The 21,961-nt window shown below is 40.8% G+C and overlaps 1 protein-coding gene across 3 annotated transcripts in view; it reads left to right on the top strand.

Moving 5' to 3' along the window:
- JAKMIP2 (janus kinase and microtubule interacting protein 2) overlaps positions 1 to 21,961 on the top strand; it is a 105,114-nt gene that overhangs the window by 56,730 nt on the left and 26,423 nt on the right. For all 3 annotated transcript variants that reach the window (XM_043490664.1, XM_038414734.2, XM_043490663.1), the window contains 5 exons: positions 6,527 to 6,797; positions 11,144 to 11,641; positions 15,488 to 15,697; positions 16,847 to 16,945; positions 19,852 to 19,998. In XM_043490664.1, coding sequence (XP_043346599.1) covers positions 6,669 to 6,797; positions 11,144 to 11,641; positions 15,488 to 15,697; positions 16,847 to 16,945; positions 19,852 to 19,998 — 1,083 coding nt within the window. In that variant the 5' untranslated portion in view covers positions 6,527 to 6,668. The remainder of the gene's footprint in view (positions 1 to 6,526; positions 6,798 to 11,143; positions 11,642 to 15,487; positions 15,698 to 16,846; positions 16,946 to 19,851; positions 19,999 to 21,961) is intronic.

The following is a 21,961-nucleotide window of genomic DNA, read 5'->3' as shown; positions in this document are numbered from 1 at the left end:
TATACATTGAGTTCTGCTGAACAGGCAGTCAAGATGATGTCTGAGCTGGTTAATACAAAGTGGTCACCTTACTGAAAACATGAATGAGATCAATGAAAAGAGCAGCACAGACAGGAGTTATGAGCTAATGGGATTTAACAAGTGCTTTAAGTCTTCATTTCAGTCTCCATCCCTGCATGGGATGAATTGAAGCCTGACTCAAAGTTACCTAAGATTTTGTCAAAGTCCAGCTAGCGAGCAACCCAGAAACAAATGTTTCAAGATTTTTGACAAAGGAAGTGTTGGACTGGCCTGTAATTAAGACCTGTCCTATCACATCTTCTTGTAATTGGGTTTGGACAAAGCTTGACTCTTTCTTATTCTTAACCTCGTTCGCATGGATTGAAAGGTGAACACCATCACACAGAGTCCTCTACCTAGCATTATACTATCACACATGTGCTCTCACATTCTTTGGCACAACAGGATGCAAATTTCTCTAAACCGGGTTCTGAATTTGTACTCATTGATTTCATTGGCAGTTTTACCTGAGTAAAAATTGAGCTAGGATTTGTCCCATTCAAAATATTGTACACCTAATTCAATGAGACATTCACAGGCACTAGGTCCAAAACACCAGGCCTTCATTGGGAACATAAAGCTTTATGTTAAAGAATCTCAAAATACTTTGTTATGTTAATTATTTAAGCCTCACAACTAGACTTGGGTGGGAAATGGTTTTCCAGTCCTGTGGATATTTTCAAGAGTTTGAAGCTTTTTCCCATCTTGAATAGGGATGGAAAGGCAAAATCTCAAAAATATTAATGAATCAATTTTTTTTCCATTTCAGGTCAGTTGAAACATTTCATTTCAATAATTTCAGAATGTTTCATTTTGATTTTAACTTTTATTCTTTTTTTAACCTTTCTCCCCCAGTCTTATTAGCTTACATTTTGAAATGAAAAGTCATTCTGAACTTTTCACTTAGAAAATGTCAAAATGAAACATTTTTGACCATTTTGAAATTTTTTTGAGTTGGGAAATTCATCAAGCCCAGCTCAGATTTGCAAAAAGTTTCAGTTTTGACGAATTAGTATTTTTGATGAAAAAATTACTTGTTGAAAAATTCCCAACTAGCTCTATTCACAATGCCCTTGTGAGGCAGGTTATTAATTAATTATTATTATACCCCTTCTACTGATAGGAAAAGCAAGGCATAGAATTAAGTGAACTTTCCAAAATCATACAGTAAAACACTGAGTGGAAGGGATGGGAAAAGAATATAGGAATCATTTATCACAATCCCTGATCTAACCACAAGACCACATTGCCTCTCTTCAGAACTGCCTTTGATCTGGAGAGGCCAGTTTTAACTTGGCTCATGTTACTGTAAGTCTTCTTAAGTGCTACTGCAGACAGACAGTCTAGCCACAAGGTTATCTGCAATATGTATTCAATGGATATTCTTAACTATTTTTGTGGATTAGACTATAGCACAACTCAACACCCTAAATCTGTCTCTGCATTAATAAAACAGTGAAAGTGAAATTCATCAAATGTTTGTATCAGAAATGCTGCTACTTCTCTTTTACAGGCACCGGTAGTTTATTTGTTTATTCTGAACTTCTCTTCTAGCAGAGCATGTGACTATCACAGATTATGTATGCAAGGTCTCTGAAAACTGTCTCTAGGGTGATTAAGACAAGAAAAGGCAATAGGTCGTCACTGAATGCTAAGAATTTTGTGCAGTTCAACTGCTAAGCTACGTGTCTCCATGCCCCAAATATCCATGTCTCCAAAGATATTTCAGGTTTCAGAGTAGCAGCCGTGTTAGTCTGTATTCGCAAAAAGAAAAGGAGTACTTTTGGCACCTTAGAGACTAACAAATTTATTAGAGCATAAGCTTTCGTGAGCTACAGCTCACTTCATCGGATGCATTCGATGAAGTGAGCTGTAGCTCACGAAAGCTTATGCTCTAATAAATTTGTTAGTCTCTAAGGTGCCACAAGTACTCCTTTTCTTTTAAAGATATTTCAGTTGTTCTCCAAAGAAAGGTCCACATTATCAACCAAACTGTTTCCACCACCAGTAGGCATGCCAGCTAAATCAAATTCAGAGTAAGGCTGTAAAGTGGACAGAAGGTGGCTGCTTCCTTTCCCGGGGGTTGTTATTTTTGCTAATATAAATACTATTTTATAGCAAGTAAGGTAGTTTCTGAATGTTATTCTATTGGAGTACTTCTGGAGTTTGAAATCCCAGTTACCACTTATTATAATCATCTGTTTGTAGGGAAAGAAGTGTTTTTAAGTATGTTTTGGTAATATGGGTAATGCACATTTAAATGTAAGAAGTCTGTCTGCCTGTTTGCAATAGATCAGGGCTGTGAGAGGATTCAAAATCATTTTTCTAAGCAGGACACAATCTTGGAGACTTTATAGTTGTTCTTTCTTTGTTGTTTTCCTTGTTGTAAAGTAAAAGACTCCTCTCTGCGAATGCCCACAGACCACTGGCTCAGCAGAGAGGCAGCTGGAGGCCACAACAGATTTTAAAGATGGAGATAAGCAGAAGCATGTTGGAGCCTAAGGCTATGGCTACACTGGAGAGCTTACAGAGGCACAGCTGTACCAATGCAGCTACACTCTTGTCTCTACTGTAGCTGCTCTAAGCCAACAGGAGAGAGCTCTCCCATCGACTTAATTAATCCACCCCCACCGAGCAGCAGTAGCAATGTCAGTGAGAGAAGCTCTCCTGCCGACATAGCGCTGTCCGCACCAGTACTTAGGTCGGTATAACTTATGTTGCTCAGGTAGGTGCCTTACTTACACCCTGAAAGACGTAAGTTATACCAACATAAGTGGTAGTGTAGATATAGCCTCAGATGAAAGGGAGCCGAGAGTGTTATAAGATGAAAGAAAAGGGGTACTTGTGGCACCTTAGAGACTAACAAATTTATCTGAGCTGAAGTGAGCTGAAGTGATCTGTAGCTCACGAAAGCTTAAGCTCAAATAAATTTGTTAATCTCTAAGGTGCCACAAGTCCTCCTTTTCTTTTTGCGGAAACAGACTAACACGGCCACTACTCTGAAACCTGTCACTATAAAATGAAAGGTCTTGGAGAGGCCAGCAACACAATGGGATTCTCTGCAGGAGGTCTGGAAGGAGCACAAAGCATGTTGGAAGAGTCTGGGGCCTGCTACATGTTGAGGGAAGATCAAGAGAGTATAATGGAGCTGGACAGATGAGAGAAGAGAGATAGATTTTTACGCTGGGTCTCCACGTAGCATGTAAAGTTGCAGGTGCAAAACTGCAGGCACTCTTAACTATGCTTACAATTGCACCAGTTTGTAGTAGATACTTCACCTGATTTGTGGGTGCAGAACAAACAATCCCAGAGAACTTTTTATGACCAGTAGTAGACGTAAAATAAAAAGTTAGCAAATTCAGAATACAGTTGAGGAAATTGTGATCTGCTACTGAGTATGGTGTGCGCATACAGACAGACTAAACACATCCAACACATTGTTTTGAATTATATGCTCATCTCGATTTTTAAAGATATAACATCCATCCATCCCAGGATAACAGTCTTTGGAGAGATGATAAAACTGCACATGCAAAAGACCTCAGGACTGTAATAATTCACTGAATATGTCCATTGTGCTGCTAAGAGTTAACACTGAATCCCAAGATGAAATAACATACCCTTTTTGTTACCTTCCTTTCGATAGTCATGTACCTTTCAATCTCTGAAGGTCCACATTTGCCCATTCCAGAGAGAAAGTTATTACTGTGAAAGATCAAAAATAAGCAGTACTTTGCCATCTGGTCATTATTTATTAAGTTTACTGATTCTAGTAAGGATGTTACTAAACCAGTTAGCATAATGCCCATTAAGTCTATTGATTGTTAAGAATCCATAACATGCTACTGATTTTACTAGTGATTATAGTCTTGGGACACAATACTCCACACACCTACTTCATGGCTCAGTGCTTACTGAGCCCCACTGACTTCAGTGGGGATTTCCCACAGTAAGCACTACGCACAATTCTCAGTTAGTGAAGGATACAAATTCAAAGTAACTCTGTGAAGTAACCCTTAATAGAATTTGGCCATAGGAATTGCAATTAGTTAACATGCTTGTAATTTTTGTATTAATGCTGATTATATGAGTGTATTGTATTATTGTTATACTGGGTTTATATCCACTGTCATTGCTTGGTTCTTTTATATCCAGTTCATAATCCATTATGAAACAACCTTATAGACCCATACTATCAAGTAAACTCAGCCCTGTGGCTGGTAATAATGCTAAGACAGCATTTTAAGATTTGTAAGCAAAGTGGCCCAGTGCATTAGCTAAAGCTTCTGTTATCTCAGCAGTTCAGTGTGTCATAGCAGCCTCTGTAAATTGCTTGCTATCCAGATGCTAAACCCATGTTTTTATCTGCATAAAAATATATATAATGCATATTTGATAAACCAATAGGGAGTAAATTACCCCTTTGGAGGAGACTAGGAATTTATTTTGTCATGCCTCATTTTAGATCCTCTCTTTACTTTCACATTTCTAACCTCAAATGGTGCTCCTGTTGCAGTTTAACATGGTTTTTCTTGCTGTGATTCCAGCCTGCTCTATCTTCATACACACCAGCTATCTGGGTAACACTGAGACATTCCATCTGTGTAGCAATGATACATTTAATCATCATGCTTTATGCTTTCAAGCATAAATATACAAAGTATCTCACTCCTCAACTAAAAGCATCCATCTTTTACGGCCTGCTGCCTTGCTATGGGAGGCTGACCTTAAAGTAGCTCAGCACACCACAGGGCTACTACTGCAGGACTGCAGTCGGTGGTGCATGCCATCTGCAGTATTATTAGAGTGTTTGAGTCATGAGATCACTTGCAGCCAGTCAGAACTCAAGTGGGCTCAGAGCCTCTTGTTCCCTCTGCTCATTGGGGTTCTGTAGTATTACAGCCAGTAAAAGTACTTCCTACTGTAACTGTAGTTCAGGTCTTTAAAATAATCACTTCCCTGCAGGGAAGTGTCTCCTGTGAATTTTTAATCTATTTTCTTTCCTGCTTAGCTCAGACACTGTTTTCTTTCTCCAGCTCAAAACCTTGCATGGTTAATCTTGAGAAAATTCAACCTTTGTTTAAACCCAAGCAAGTCTTAAGGCATTAGCATTCATATGTCACAGGCAGTCAGATTTTCACATGCTTAACCATTCCCATCTCCTTCGCCTCATTTTCTGAGTTTGAGCTGGACATTATAATGTCATCCCCGCTGTGCTGCATTACAACACATATGACAAAAATGGGCCACTTATACTATACCGCTTCCAGAGTAGATTTTCTTTCACAATATTCGCCCACTCCTATAACAAACATGAGTCTCAATTTACTGTAATCTTTGGGCTCCACTCTGATCTCAGTCACACCATTGCAGCTCCACTGGAAACAATGCACTGGTGTAACTGAGAGCAAGATTAGACCTTCTGCCTTGCATGGGGATTGTGGAGGAAATACTTGCCGGATTCTGATCTCCGTTACAATAATGTAAATCTAGAGTAACTCTATTGATTTCAAAGGAGTTATAACAGCGTAACTGGGAGCAGTATATGGAAGCTTAGTTAAATGGAATTAAAGAATGACATTTTCATGATATATTTCGCAATATACAAGTGGAAATAAAAATTAATTCAAGGTAACAAGAAAGAATGCTAGTTTGTTCACTGCATGACAAAATTACTAATGTGGATTGGGTTATTTCCCCAAAAGGTGTCAATCACCCTTGGGAATCATAGTCTTTGTCTCTGATCCATCTAGAGCAGTGGGATTACCTGTTCTCCAGTACATACGGGGAAAGTTAACCCTGGTCCTTGAACAGGTGACCAGGAGAAAGGATACACGGTGGAGGATGAGAAACACAGCCAGTACACACACTGTTATGATAGTCCTGGACTTCTCCAGATCACCAACCATGTCAACGTGTATGTTGGTTTTGTGCTGTGAACAATTGTCGTGTAGGAGTTGGAGATGCTAGGGACTTAATGGCCATGGATCTGGCACTGCCAGCATGCCTATGAAGGTAGCTGTCCCAGGTCAGGATTCAGACACTGATTGATAAGGCAATGTGGAGGAAGCTTGTTCCGCTGCTGCCAATGCTGTGCTTATTCTGCACAGAAGACCTCTTTATCCAAGGCTTTGAATCAGTGGCAACCACCAGAACCAGAATTATTTTGAAAAATCTCTCTCTTTGCTCAGCTACAAAAATCCTTAAGAAACAAACTGTCTCCTACTTCTTTGCGGAATGCCCCCTGGAGAAAACAAGAAAGAGGGAGGACATAGCTTTGAAAGGCATTAGGCATGCCAAGCTCACACATAGCGATTTGATTGTGCTAAAATCCCCCTTGCAAGTCTCTGGACAGAGGTCACAGTGTTTGGAAAAATGAACTATTGTCTTAATGTTTTGTAACCATATGAACCGTTGTGATGCCACTGTCCCACTGACAAATAACAGCGTGTCTTATTTCTCGCAGGGCTTCCAAAGCAGCTGAGGACAGGACCTTAAGGAATGTCACACAGTAGGTGCTGAGACAACTTGCACTGAACGGAACAAACAAAGATGGCAGTCCCTGTTTAAAAGGAATTAAACGCATAGACTCTCATTAGGAAGAAACAATGTCAAAAAAAGGACGCAGCAAGGGCGAGAAGCCAGAGGCACTGATTGTTGCCCTGCAGGCTGCCAATGAAGAGCTCAGGACCAAGCTCACAGACATTCAAATCGAGCTGCATCAGGAGAAATCGAAGGTGAGTGAAGAGTCAGTATTAAATGACAGTATCTGCAAAGGAGAAAAAGATCTGGAAAAACTGTATAACAGAAAACCAAGGTGGGCACACATTTTTTTAACCAGAAGACAGGGCCTGATTGTTCTGTACTTACATCATTTTTATCCTGACTTCAATGGAATTACGCTCTGTTTACATGGGGGTAAGTTAAAGGAGGCTCAGGTCTATGAAGAAGAGGATTGTTGACCTCAAGATCCTGGCTATGTTCCAATTAGTTAGATTTATCCTGCCACCCTTAAATTCAGTGTTAGTTCTGTGACTACCATGTTTTTCATTTATCTCTACCTACCGTGTAGTGTTGCTGTGCATTCTTGAAGGACTTATTTTGGCCACTCCAAGAGGGTTGCATTTCACTAGCGAGTGAAGTGCTCCATAAATATATAGTGTGTGATTCTGTGCTGTGCCTCTAAGGCTAGGTGCACTGCATTGTAAACCCAGATCTATAGGACCCAAGCCTGTGGAGTTGGTGTTTCCTAGCCCACACTTTTTGAACTTCTACTCTGCATTGTAAATTGCTAGACACAGGTCTCACAGTCATGCTAGCATCCATGCAGCACTTCAGAGTCCGACCTTTTGACTTGGGCTCAAACCTGAGTCAGAGCCTCAGTTTAATGTGCAGTGTAGACCTACCTTGTGGACCCTACCTTTGAGGGGGGAGGGTCTGCAAGGGGAAGGGTCCCAGAGCTCAGGCTCCAGACTGAGCCAAACATCTACACAGCAATTTTTAGCCCTGAAGCCCAAGCCCCACAAGCCTGAGTCAGTTGACCTGTGCTGGCCACAACCATGCTGCTGATCTTTTATTCAGTGTAGACCCTTCGGGTATGTCTACACTGCAAAAAACTCCAAACCCATGGCAACAAATCTCAGAGCCGTGGCCTACAGATACGGGCTCACGTTACCAGGCTAAAAATAGTAGTGTAGATTTTCCTGCTTGGCCTTTGAAACCTAGCTCCAGCCCAACTGGGAACATCTACACTGCTACTTTCACCCCCATTGCACAAGTCTGAGTCTGTAAACCCAGGCTGAGCCTCTCTGCCCTGGGTCTTTTTCTTGCCATGTGACATACCCTAAGAGGCTGGAGAGATTCCCAGCACTCAGGGTCTAAAGTACAGCAGCCTCCCAGGGATCTCTATGGGTCAGATCTCTTCAGTGCTGTAGGCTGTGGCCCCACTCCAACACGTCTATTGCCTCTTGCCCCAACCCAATAACCTCCTGAGGCCGGCAGGACGTCTTCAGGAAGCAGCTTTACAGCTGACGTCTGCAATGCACTGAGGAAATCCTTCCTTGGCAGAATATGGGGCTTTTAGGACTCTTCATGCCGCTCCAACTGAAAGGAATCGGAATGGGGGTGACGGATCTCACCCACAGTGTAAATTTCTAGCCGTCACTGTGCACTTGCTCTGCAGAGAAGGTGCAGATAGCCCTTCCACCTCCTGCCAGTCATGCTTGCAGAAGTAGATAGTTTCAGGCTGGCAAAACATCATCAAGTTTTGAAGTTGCTTTGCAATGAAATGGGTTTTTTCCACTGCATCACTTCCTGCTTTCTTACTTGTGCTTCTAGTCGGGAGCACATGATATTACACCTGTGCTCTGGAGTCTCCAGTGCATTGCCAGGTGCAAGAGTGTTGCATTTGTCCTATAAAGCCTTATACGGAGAGAGCTAAGTGTCTCCTGGATGCTAATGAGATAGCGGCACTCTTTAGTTTTAACAAGATGTTCTTTATGAGCAGCAAACAACAGAAGTCCCATGTTATAGTTGTTGCTGATTTCCTATCACCGAATCCTGAAGTTATGGCCAATGCTGCCCACATGCTAGCACTCTGAATCTGCCACTGAGCACAGTAGCAGTTTCAAAGGGCAGCACTTACTGTTGTGGTTTTTTCCCCCAGTTGATTGTAATTGAAGCCTGTGATGGAAATTCTTTGATTCCTTCACAAATAAGCATGACCTCAGGAAAACAAACCTAGGCTGGGCTGCTCAGAGCTTCCAAAACTGAACAATAGCAAGTGCTTTAGTTTCCTTCGGGTCTTTTACTATGAAAGGCTTTCTTATCCATATATCAAAGCTAATGGCAATCTCGGAAGCCCATTGGCCGTTGAGTGAAAATCGGTTTCTTTAGTTGTAGCAGAAACAAGATGAAAGAACAAATAGACAGTTTGGAGTTATGTGAAGTGCTGACAATCTGTGGGGGGCTTTCTCCCCTCACTCTCCAGTGAGATTTATAGTCATTAATTGCAACCCATTTTAACATGGCAGTATTCACAAGCAGCCAGGAAACTGACACAGTCATTCTTTTGAATTCATCCTGCATGTCAGACTTTTATAGCAGGCTGATCTCAGAACCTGGAAAGGCACAACGGTTTTTCAAGCCTTGGCACTGATGTCTTAGCAGACAAGCAGGGATTTGCTTCTCTTCTTAGGAACCATAGGCTAGCTGCCAGGAACTTGAAGGAGTAGTGAGTTTCTCTCGTGCTTTCCACTTTGTTTTCTCACTGACCCTCTCTGTCTTTATTTCCACTGTAACCATAGGCTAATAGTACAGTAGCACCACTGTGGTATGCTGTTAGCTATCAGGGAGAGCTGTGAGCACTCAGCCCCTTTGAAAAACAGAGCGCTCGTATTGATGTGCCTAAATACAGAGCTTAGGGCCTAATTTTAAACAGCCAAGTTTGACAACTTTGACCTGGGCTGTTGAAGAGCTTGGTGCCCTAAGAATGAAGTTGAATATGAGTCAACCATGTGATGCAGTTGTGACAAAGGCTAATACCATTCTGGGGTGTATTAACAGGAGGGTCATATGTAAGGAATGGGAGGTAACTGTTCCACTCCGCCTGGCACTGGTGAGGCCTCAGTGGGAGTCCTGTGTCCAGTTCTGAGCACCACACTTTAGGAAAGATCTTGACAAATTGGAGAGATTTCAGAGGAGAGCAACAAAAATGATAAAAAGTTTAGAAAACCTGACCTGAAAGGAAAGGTTAAAAAGAACGGGGCCTGTTTAGCCTTGAGAAAAGAAGACATGATAACAGTCTTCAGATATGTTCAGGGCTGTTATAAAGAGGACTATGATCAATTGTTCTCTAGGTCCACATAAAGTAGGACAAGTAGCAATAGGCTTAATCTGCAGCAAGGGAAATTTATGTTAGCTATTAGGAAAAACTTTCTAACTCTAAGGGTAGTTAAACTCTGGAACAGGCATCGAAGGGAGGCTGTGGAATCCCCATGATTGGAAGTTCAAAGAACAGGTTGGACACCTGTCAGGGATGATCTAGGTTTAGTTGGTCCTGCTTCAGTGCAGGAGGCTGGACTTGATGATACCTCAAGATCCCTTCCAGCCCTACACTTCTATGATTCTATACGTTGCTCATTGGATTTTTTTTTTTAAGAAGCCCTAAGAAACACACTGCTCATTTTTAGGATCTGTCAGAATAACTTTGGTGACCTGAAACTGAAGTGAAACTGCACTTTTAGGACTCTTTTCCCCCTTGGAAATATATTTTGGTTGAGAGTATATCTGAGACCACTTGGGGACAAAATGCAAGAGAAACATGTCACCTCAATGCATATTGCATATGGCATTCTCTAACTTTAGCAAATCCCATCCTTCAAATCAGTTACGATTGTAAGAAGCACCACCCGTGTCTCCTGGAGGGCTTTCAGCTGAGGTAGTATTTTATTAATTATTATCATAATTATTATTGATTTTTTTATCTTTCCTTGTCTTTCTCACTTTAAAGGGTTTGCTCACTCTCTGATTCTTTATGGTATTTTTAAAGGAAATTGCAACGGGAGTTTTTATCATTTTAAAATTCTTCTTTTCTCTTCTTACTGTAAATAATAAGCCTGTCACATTCAATTGTTATTGAAATCTCTTTCTTCATCAAATTGCATTCCTTCATTACATGTTCACAAGAGTTTGATTTGTAGGGTTGCTAACAAGCTCTAAAATGCACATACAAGTTTGTTGGATAAGGTTAGTGAAGATTGTTGGGTTGCTCTATTATTGCAGTCATTGCCCGGGCAAGAGGCTTCAGTCATTTGTTTTAATGAACAGCAGTGAAGCACTTGTGTTGAGAAAAAATATGTAGGGATAAATGCTGAAGTTCTCACTTAGGAAAAACTCCTAATGAGGTCAATGAGACTTTTTGCCTGAGTAAAGACGGGATAAAGTTGAGAAAATGCTTTAGGATGTGGCCCATATTTTGTCAAACTAAGGGTGCAAGAATCGATGAGTGTCTCAGGTGGTTTCCCTCCCAGAGTCGCTGGAGTGTATTTCTGGCAGTTGATTTTCTTTTCTTCTCAACCTGTAGGTCAGCAAACTTGAAAGAGAAAAGATTCAAGAAACTAAGCGGATCAGAGAATTGGAGCAACGCAAGCAAACTGTGCAGATCACTGAACTTAAAGCCAAACTCCATGAGGAGAAAATGAAAGAGCTGCAGGCAGTGCGGGAGAACCTAATCAAACAGCATGAGCAGGAAATTACTCGGACAGTTAAAGTGAGAGACAGTGAAATCCAGCGCCTCAAGTCAGCACTGTATGCTTTGCGGGATGGGAGCAGTGACAAAGTAAGGACAGCGCTGACCATTGAGGCTCGTGAAGAGGCCAGGAAACAGTTTGACTCCGAGCGCCTTAAACTTTTGCAGGAAATTACTGAACTAAAATCTGCCAAAAAGCAGGTGGACGAGGCCCTTACCAACATGATTCAAGCTGATAAGATCAAGGCGGGTGATCTTCGGAGTGAGCATCAGTCCCATCAGGAAGCCATCTCTAAGATCAAATGGGAGAGTGAAAGGGATATTCGCAGACTGGTTAGTAATCTCCCTATGCACCAAACAGCCAGGGTGACTCCTTACAGCCTTGTTGATTTGCCTCTAGTGCTGATAGGTTTCCTGTTCAGTCAGACCCGGGCAGTGCAAATTAGTTTGCAAACAGGTTAAAATATTCCCAGTTACCACATCTCTCTTGGAATTAGGTGAGATGAAGTTGGTGGGAGCTGCTGATGTGAGCTACTACTCACGGGGCTACTGGAACCCAGGAGGAAATATGATAATGGTATATTCTGTAATAAATTGGTAGTTTGTGTGTGTATAAATAGATACGCACACACGCACACACACACCACTGCTTCCCTTTCGGGATGGAATCAGAGCGTCTCCCCACTATGGCCTTATACTACTAACAGGAATTCTCTTTTAGCTCTAGTGATAGGGGCCTGTATTTGGGAAGAAGAAGGCTCTCACTGGACTCACTGCATAAATATTATACCTGCCATCTACAGCAGGAGTCGTCAGTTACTACTGTGCTATCCATGGCCACGCAAAACTTCACCACAGCAGCCGGAATAGGCCCCAGACCCTCCTTCCCCGAAAACACAGGTCCCCAGCACTTGGGTGAAAGGAGAATTTCATTGTGCAGTATAGGGCATAAAACATGCAGATTTGTAGCTTTACAAGGCAGGTAGATGTAACACCTTTGCATCCCAAACGTGGCATAGCTCTTTCTATTAGTCTTTCTATTTCCTCTCTGCTGGCCCATGTGCATTTCTTTTTCAAATGTTCTACGTAGGGGAAAGTGGCGTTCTCCTTCCAGCTTGCAGTGCACCAGAAGTAGCTCTATCACAAAGAACATTGTGGTGATGTTCTTCTCTGCAGTGACTTTGTCTTTCTAGCAATCGGACATAAAATTAAACCACCTGCACTGCAGGTGCTGGGTGTTTTAGCTAGAAGTGGGACTGAATGAAAGCCCTCAGCTGTATATCCCTGAAATCCAAATCCAGCTCAAAAGATTCTGTCTTTGTAGACATGAATGATCCTGATCCTGCCTTAGGGCTAGTTTGTGCCATTGAGTCATTAGACTGTGTAGGAAGCTGTGCAGCCCCAAGGGACAGTTCTGGGATGGATTATGCCTCAGAAGGCACAATTCCCAGGAGAGTGCCAGGAAATGCAAAGGGAATGTGTGGGGATCCCTCTCCACAGCCCTTGTCCTGCCCCTCGCTCCAAACCCCTCAGCCTCTTTTGGGCAAATTACACCCCTGGGGTGCAGAGAGTTCTGTGACTGACTGTTCCTGGTTCTTGCCCAGCGTGTTGACAGAGGGAAAAGGTTTCACGTGCTTTCCTTCTACCAACTTTGTCCCAGTCACCGGTGCTAAGGCCAGGCAGAGTCCGGCACCTAATAGTGGACTGAACAGAACCATTGGATCCCAACACCCCAGAACTTGGTGGGTGATGGAAATCTAGATCCAGATTTTGTTGCTGGGGCCCATCTATAATTGTTAATTCATATGCAACATAAAATCAAATTAATCTTCAGAAGCCAGCAGCATGCAATGTGAAGGTCTCCAGCAAAGAGGAAATACTGGTTTTTGCCACACTGTGGTTTTCTCCAGATATTCCATGAGGTTTCCTACATGTTAATAAATCTCAGGTTTGTATTTTCAGCAGTCAGAGGATTTATCTTGTTGGCTCAGAATACTGGACCATCAATTCCCTCTATCAGAGTCCAAACCTTGTGCCACAGAAGAAGATGGGAACAAAAAGCCCAGGCATCCAGTCAAGTGCACAACACTAAGGAGCTCTTAGATATGCCAGAGATAGGTACTTCATTATTTCATATATATAGAGAGAGAGAGATTCCTCCTAACCTCTGTACTGAGGAGCTTAGATCCCAAAGCCTTAGCTTAGCTGTGTACAATATCTACAATTTTTATTATTGGCCATAAAATTATTATTATTTATTATTATTATTATTAGGGCTGTCAATTGCAGTTAACTCACACGATTAACTCAAAAAAATTAATCACGATTAAAAAAATTAATTGTGATTAATCGCCATTTTAATTACACTGTTAAACAATAGAACACCAATTGAAATATTTTTCTACATTTTCATATGCATTGTATTCTGTGTTGTAATTGAAATCAAAGTGTATATTATTTTTTATTACAAATATTTGCAATCAGATCCCCAAAATCAGGAGACTGGTTTAGTAATCATGAGAGTTTCAAAAGAAAGAATGTTGGGTTCTTTCTGGTTTGCCTTTTGCTTTTTTGAGCCTTTATGGTACTCTTGTGTCATATTTTCAAGCTTTGCTCTGTAATCCTGAGGGCTAGGATCTTCCTTTTTTTCTTAACTGGAAGCTCAAACTCTCACACAATGCCATGCCTCCAGGATGTGTGCTTTAAGATAAACACTAAATAGCATGAGACTCCCAACAAAATTGTGAGAGTTGGTGACACTAATCAACTCAGCTCTGGATGAATATTCTGTGAGTGATATGGTATTTTAAACAGAAAAATGGTCCCTTTTAAAAAGCTCTTGTTTGTATAAGTGCCATGCACTAGGTCAGACTTTGATCTCATTTACGCTAGTGTAAATCCACTGTATCTCCACTGGAATCAACAGGTTTGCATCAGATTGACAAGTGTGTAATAGAGATTAGAATCTGGCCTGGAGTTGCCACCCGTCCGGGTTTTACCTGGACAGTCCAGGTTTTGGTTTCTGTGTCCGAGTACCATCTGGCCCATTAATTTGAAAAATATACTTTTGGGAGGATTTCAGTATGCATGAAAGGCGACAGGATCAGTAAATATCTTTGAGACTGGGCAAAATTCAGCACAGGCAGCATTCTGGTTTTGGGGAAACGACTCATGTAACTTTCACAGATTAACATGCATTTTTTTCCCTGAGTGTTTTACAAATTCTGAGTCACAGAATTTCCTTAGGCTCAATGGCATTTAGCTGGCTCATACCTATCTTTAAAGTTTTCAGGGCTTACGTGCAGTGATCTTATTCTAAACGTTAGTTACACCTTTCTCTTCTAGACTTCCAGTGTAGCTGCCTGGACAGCATCAGTCATCCAGATTCTAGTGAAAGGGATGAGACACTTCAATATGTGCTGGATCTGTCTGGAACATTAGGCAGGAGTGATGCAGCTAATGAAACTTATGGACTTGATTCTCCATTCATTAGAATGACACTGCCAATAGGGAGCAGAGAATGAGGCCCCTAGACTGCAAGTCTACTAAACAGATGGGACAGATCCTCAGCTGATGTAAATCTATGAAGCTGCGTCAATTTACACCAGCTGAGGATCTTACATCTGTGCAAAGTGAGTACACAGACCATATCCTCAGCTGGTGTGAATCAGCATAGCTCCATACCTGGGGATCTAGCCTAATCATATTAATTTTGATTGTTTTACACTTACTTTGAACTGGTACTGGTGCAACACCATCAACTGTGGTCACTCTGGCTGGCGCTTCAGTCTTCCAGAGACTGTGCATGTTTGATGATGATGAAGGTGATAGACTAAATCGTTGGTCTGATTTTCAGAGAAGGTGAGCACCTGCATCTCTTATGAACATCAGCAGGAGGTGAAGGACCTGGGCACCTTTTAAAATCAGTCCATATTTTGTGCATAGATGTCCTTCTATATCATTCAATTTATGGTCTTTGCTCATCATAGACTGACTAATCCAATGCAATAACTATTTGTTTTTTATAATGTTGAGGAAGTGTGTAATCCATGAGTTTGGTGTACTATTTAACAGCAGATACAACGGTGAACAACAACGGTAAGGTGATCTCTCCTTACTCCTGCAGTGCTGACATTCTGTTGGGCTTGTGCAGTAACGTACTTTTATTTCTTAATTAAGATGGATGAAATCAAGGCTAAAGACAGAATCATCTTTTCCTTGGAGAAAGAACTGGAGACCCAGACAGGCTATGTACAGAAGCTCCAGCTGCAGAAGGAGGCTCTGGATGAACAGCTCTTCTTAGTGAAAGAGGCGGAGTGTAACATGAGCAGTCCCAAACGAGAGATCCCAGGAAGAGCCGGAGATGGGTCAGAGCACTGTAGCAGTCCTGTAAGTAGGTTTAAATGTAATCCAAAATACAGACAATGGGCTTTATTTGGATTGCAAAATTATTTTGCCCACTTCCTGCATCATTTTCATGTTGCTATAGTAGTTAAGCCTCACTCTGTGAAGTGTCTTCTAGTGGTAATTCTAATTACAGGAAATAGTTCTTAGCACAGGAAATGTCTACTGGACTAAACTATTCAGGGCCCATTTCTTTACTTACACTTTTGTGTAAAGCAGGTATAAGAAGATAAAGGCAGTTGAGAATGACAGTGTTTTCCTTGCTTTCCAACCTGAGTTTCATTCTGAAATAACCCTCCTAAGTAGCGTTGTTCAAAAAAGAAGGGGGATGAGAGTGTTTCTGAGGAAAATTTATACAAAAATTAAACATTTTTAGTTTTTGTCACAATTTTTATCTGAAATATTTAATTTTTAATCAAAAAACAAAACCAGAATTTTTTATTCCAACAACTGAAAAATGAAAACTTTCATCTGAAAATTGTCAGAAACTGAAAAAAAATCCCATGGAAAAAATGTTCAAGGAAAGCAGGCACTTTCTGAGAAAATTTTAAATCAACAATCTAATTTTCCATCAAAAAAGTTCCAATGGAAAAATGTTGACCAGTTCTGTTCCTCAGTCCAGAAACCCTTTCTATGAAGCTTCCTCCTCAGATATAGCTTTCGAAGTCCAAACGAAGCTGCCTTGAAGGCTCAGTTTTAGACCTATCCAAGTTTCTTCCTTGCAAATGTTTATGTTTCCCTTTGCTTTGAGCAGTTAATGCTTCCTGAGCCAATGAGTTCAGACCAATGACCTGAGCTTGTACCTTATGTGGTCATCAACACCAGTGCATACTGAATGTAAACTGCTACCAGCAGAATGGCATGTCATTTGCACCCACATTGCACATGAGTCAATGATCACACAAGCTGCATTGAATAGTACAGAATGAGGTCCATGCTGTTTTAACTTTTACCCAGCATCCAGGTACTTGTGACAGACATTGTAAATGATGTCAACCTTACAAATGAGTTTCGTTTCATTAGAAAATGATGATGTGTTCGTCTTTTTTGTGAGCATTCCAGTCCATTTGTTTCTTGTCCAATGGACAGTTTCAGAGGACCTAGAAACTAAATTTTCTTTCTTTCAATTTACAGGATTTACGCAGAAATCAGAAGAGAATGGCAGAGCTGAATGCCACTATCCGGAAGTTGGAGGACAGGAACACACTGCTTGTAGATGAACGAAATGAACTGGTGTGTGCTCTTGTCTGTGTCAGATTGGGGAGGCAAGGAGCTGTAAAGAAAGGAAAGGAAAGAAGAGGAGCCTCCAAGAGTGTTAGAGGCAGAGAAAGTTCATGCTATGACCACCCACTATCTCTAGGGCCCAGGGGTATGAGGGGGTTGGAAATGGCATTGTGGTATTGGCTATCCATCAGGAAGGCTCAGCTGCCTCAAGGCCTAAGCCAAAGCCCATTGAAGGCAATGGCAAGAGGCTTGGGATGAGGCCCCAGTCATTAGTCCACCACATTCACTGCCCTCCTGGTATTTGCTGTCTCTTGTGTTTCAGTTTAACACGCTACCGTTCTGTGTATCATGGAATGCCTCAGAAAACACCTCATAAAGCACAACATAGTAGTGCATTACACTTAAACCCACGAGGCAACAGTGGGCAGCCAGGGCCAGCCCCAGCTGCCAACTGAATCCAGCTCCTGCCTCTCCTGGCCCACTCGCCCCAGCCATGGGGCCTCCTCAGAGGGCTCTGTGGATGATGCCAGTCTCGGGCTCAGATCCACAGTTCATAGGGGTCGAGGCTTAATCTGCCACAGTTCAGAGGGTTCTTGAGGAGTTTACCAGGAAATTTCACAGTAAACCTGTCAGCCAATCTTAGATGGATTTCCTGTTTCATTGGTGACGTTTTTTCTAGTTCTGCTACAGATGAACAGCCCATAATCCCTGAACTCCAAGAAGGACACTGTGTCACAATAAATAACTTGGTAAAATAATTAGAGTTATAAATGCAATACTAGTATTTTAAAGATACACATGATATTATATACTATAAAGCTTTTGATTAATATACTCACACCCTTTCTTGGTGACCTGGTGCTAAGAGTCAAAGGACCAGCCTCCCCTCAGGTTCCTTAATTCTTGACTGGGAAGTGCAGAGTTTAGAAGAAGCTAGAGCTAAGAGCTATTGCAGCTAAATTAGAGTTTTACTTAACTAACTGACTTGAAACTTAAAATTAAACTAACAGACAAATAAACTAAGAACGAAGAAGTTTGGAGCTTAGAAACTTAGAGAACAAGCTCCCAAGCACAAAACTTAGAAAAACCTTCAGAAACTTAGAAGCTTACACATTTTTTTGGCAAGGTGGGCCACCCTCTTTTATAGGGCTTGAGCACTCAGGCCCTCCTTCTATGTCCAAACTTAGTTTCCTCACCCACCGAAATGTTGGGGTACACTTACTACATAGGTTGGTATGTTTGTACATATTGATGACATATACATACATATTAATGACATTAGATCATTCTTACATTTGTTATTTTTGTCCTCCCGGTTATTTCCTTGTGGTGTTTACAGAGGATATGAACTTCAGAAAGCCCCCTATGCCAACCTGCTTCAACTCATCCTTTATCTATCTATGTTAAAGATCACAGCCATATATGGACCTTATGCCTTAACTCATCACTATTTACCTAGGTGAAAGGTCCCAGACATTTGTGTGCTAACTTTGCTATCTGGGTGAAAGGTCCCAGACATATGTATGCTAACTTTGCCTTAGCTCAATATACGGAATGTGGCCTGTAGGTCCCTTACATTACAGCCAAACTACTTTAATATAAACCTATAAACCTATTATAATAAAAGAAATAATCAAAGCCATAAGAAAATAAGAAACCTATAAGAAAAGATATATAGGCAAGCAAGCAGGCTAGCCCTAGAGGCTACAACAATAAATTCATTTCTTTATCAGATTGACCCTTAGAACGGGATCGGTGTGCCTTTAATTGAACATCAGTGCTTTTTGACCTTCAGCATTTCTGCAGTTGTGGTAAAAGATTAAGGTTTTGAAAAGCAGTGCTGTTTCCATTATGTTCATCGTGGAAGCAGTAACCATGATTAACTCAGTATGTCTTAATATAGATATCTTGTGTGCCTCGGTGGTATTAATTAATGCTTGTAAATGATGTCTTAACAACAGTAATACAGCAAAATGCATTACTTGTATTGATTTGATTATGTATTTCACTCAAAAACTTGGCTTCTAAAAGATTATACCATTAACATTCACTCTACTTTGCTCTTATGGATACAAACTTTTAAATTTCTGAAGTATTTTTTAATGAGAAAATGCCACTTCTTTGAAAATGACTGTAAACAGACCTTAGATAATGGGCATATTTATTAAATAATACAGTATAACTAAGTACTGTGCCATGAAAGGAAAATGCCCAAAGGACAATGGAAAAGGGACAAGGGGTTTCATGCCTAAAATGGCAACTTGAGATTCCTCCTTCCCTGCCAGAAAGGATTGTTTTGTTTTGTCTTTTTAAACAGGAATTGAGTGTTATTCAGTAGAACTCATCTTGTAAGGAAGGAGGACATTTAAGTGGATAAGAATATAGACATTGAAATATTAGAACACACTACTACCTACAAAAATGCCTTCTTGCTATTAAGCAATGGTTTGATTAAAATAAACCTACTGTTTTATACAAATATGTATATGTTCTGTTGTCCATCAAGAACCCAAGCTATGGATGTGATATTTACTATCAGCATGACTTGGGCCATTCAAGGACCAATCCAACTCTTTCTTTTGGTAAGGAAGTCAGTATGACACAGTTGACAGGTTCTATTCCCAGCTCTGCTTCTGGCCTGCTGGGTGACCTTGGACAAGTCATGTTGTCTCTCTGTGCCTCAGTTTCCCCATGTGTAAAAGGGGGATAAAGATATTGACCTCCTTTGTACAGTGCTTTGAGATCTATGGATGAAAAGTGCTATATGAGAGTTAGATGATATTATTCTGTCAGTTCCGTTTCATACTTTTGTTCATGGCTTTGTTGGGACAATAGTCACCTGGGAAGGAGAGAGACGGCAACAGCCCATAGTGAAGGAAGGAAAATCCATTTTTAACTTGTCATTATTATTACAGTTGAAACGTGTTCGAGAAGCTGAAAAACAATGCAAACCTCTCCTTGAAAGGAACAAGTGCCTCACCAAGAGAAACGATGAACTGATGCAGTCTTTGCAGCGCATGGAGGAGAAACTCAAAGCAATCACTAAAGAAAATGTAGAAATGGTTGGTATTGAACACCAAGCAAAGATCTGTATATACATGCACTTCCACAGGCTTCAACGTGGTCTTTCATAAATTAGATTTACAGGCCTTCACTATGAAAAACAGCTGTGCCTTCAATTCATGTCTTACTGTGACATTTTTCTTCCATCCAGGCCTGGCTGTAAATACTTTATGGAAAGGAAAATATTAAGAGCTATATTTTCAGCCAGCTTCATGTTGGTCTTTGTGTTTGCATTTTTATGTGCACATCTGTGGCAGATAAAGAGCATCATCTGCTTCACAGAACCCCCACACGTCAGGCATTTGGGCAGCCTGGGTGCATGCATCATTTGTGGGCATAACTAAATGCATGTGGAAAAGTGGGTATACAAATGTGATGTCTGGAGCTGTAAACTGCACCACAAATGGGAGGCCTGGAACTGTAAATTTCACCAAAATATTTGTTCTATTGTGTGTGATAGCTTTTTACATGTGGGAAAATCTCTCTTCTTTATAAATCCATTAACATGGAACAGCTGCAGTTTTCAAAAGGGTTATAACACGTCCCCACACTCATTTTGGTGTTGTTTTGGCTTTAACAAAATGCACAAGTAATATCTATGGCTACAGCCAGGAATAATGCAGCTGGGTGCTGAGCAGCCTTGCCCACATAGCATTTGCTAATGTATCTCATCCCTGATTTGTGATTTCCACTGCACGTCGCTTGAGCAGGCTGGTTGCTTTTCCATATGGATCCTGCTCCACTGGTGATTAGGATGAGACTATCAGATTCATTTTAATTTCTTCTGCAAGCAGGGATTTGACATACAGCTTAACAGAGGTTAAAGTTACAGGGTTAATCTATCCTAAAACGGTGTAACAATCCATGTCCTGCAAACAGACAAATCAGTGTTGACACTATAGACATTACATTACTTGTTCTACAGCACTACAGACTTCTACCGCTTCCACTCAAAGAATTCTCCCTCATGCTCTCTGTGCGCCAGTCACTAGAGGGCAACATCATGATATATAGATAGTAGGGCTGTCAATTAATCGCAGTTAATTCATGTGATTAACTCAAAAAAATTAATTGCGATAAAAAAATTAATCACGATTAATCGCATTGTTAAAAAATAGAATACCAATTGAAATGTATTAAATATTTTTGGATGTTTTTCTACATTTTCAAATATATTGATTTCTGTTACAACACAGAATATGAAGTGTACAGGGCTCACTGTATATTATTATTTTTATTACAAATATTTGAACTGTAGAAATGATAAAAAGAAATAGTATTTTTCAATTCACCTCATACAAGTACTGTAGTGCAATCTCTTTATCGTGAAAGTGTAACTTACAAATGTAGATTTTTTTTGTTACATAACATCACTCAAAAGCAAAACAATGTAAAACTTTTGTGCCTACAAGTCCACTCAGTCCTACTTCTTGTTCAGCTAATCGCTGAACAAGTTTGTTTACATTTATGGAAGATAATGCTGCCTGCTTCTTATTTACAATGTCACCTGAAAGTGAAAACAGGCATTCGCATGACACTTTTGTAACTGGTGTTGCAAGATATTTACATGCCAGATATGGTAAACATTCATATGCCCCTTCATGCTTCGGCCACCACTCCAGAGGACATTCTGGATGTTGCTCTTTAAAAAAAAATGTGTTAATTAAATTTGTGACTGAACTCCTTGGGGGACAATTATATGTTCTGTTTTACCTTCTTTGTGTTTTGTCAAATCTGCTGTGAAAGTGTTCTTAAAACAAACGTGCTGGGTCATAATCCGAGACTGCTAGAACATGAAATATATGGCAGAATATGGGGTAAAATAGAACAGGAGACATATAGTTGTCCCCCAGGGAGTTCAGTTACAAATTCAATTAATGCATTTTTTTTTTTAACGAGCATCATCGGCATGGACACATGTCCTCTGGAATGGTGGTTGAAGCAAGAAGGGACATATGAATC

Source organism: Dermochelys coriacea, chromosome 8 (assembly GCF_009764565.3).
Source record: "Dermochelys coriacea isolate rDerCor1 chromosome 8, rDerCor1.pri.v4, whole genome shotgun sequence".
NCBI lineage: Eukaryota > Metazoa > Chordata > Testudines > Dermochelyidae > Dermochelys > Dermochelys coriacea.
The sequence above is the reverse complement of the archived record's forward strand: the minus strand, read 5'-3'. Positions and strand labels throughout refer to the sequence as shown.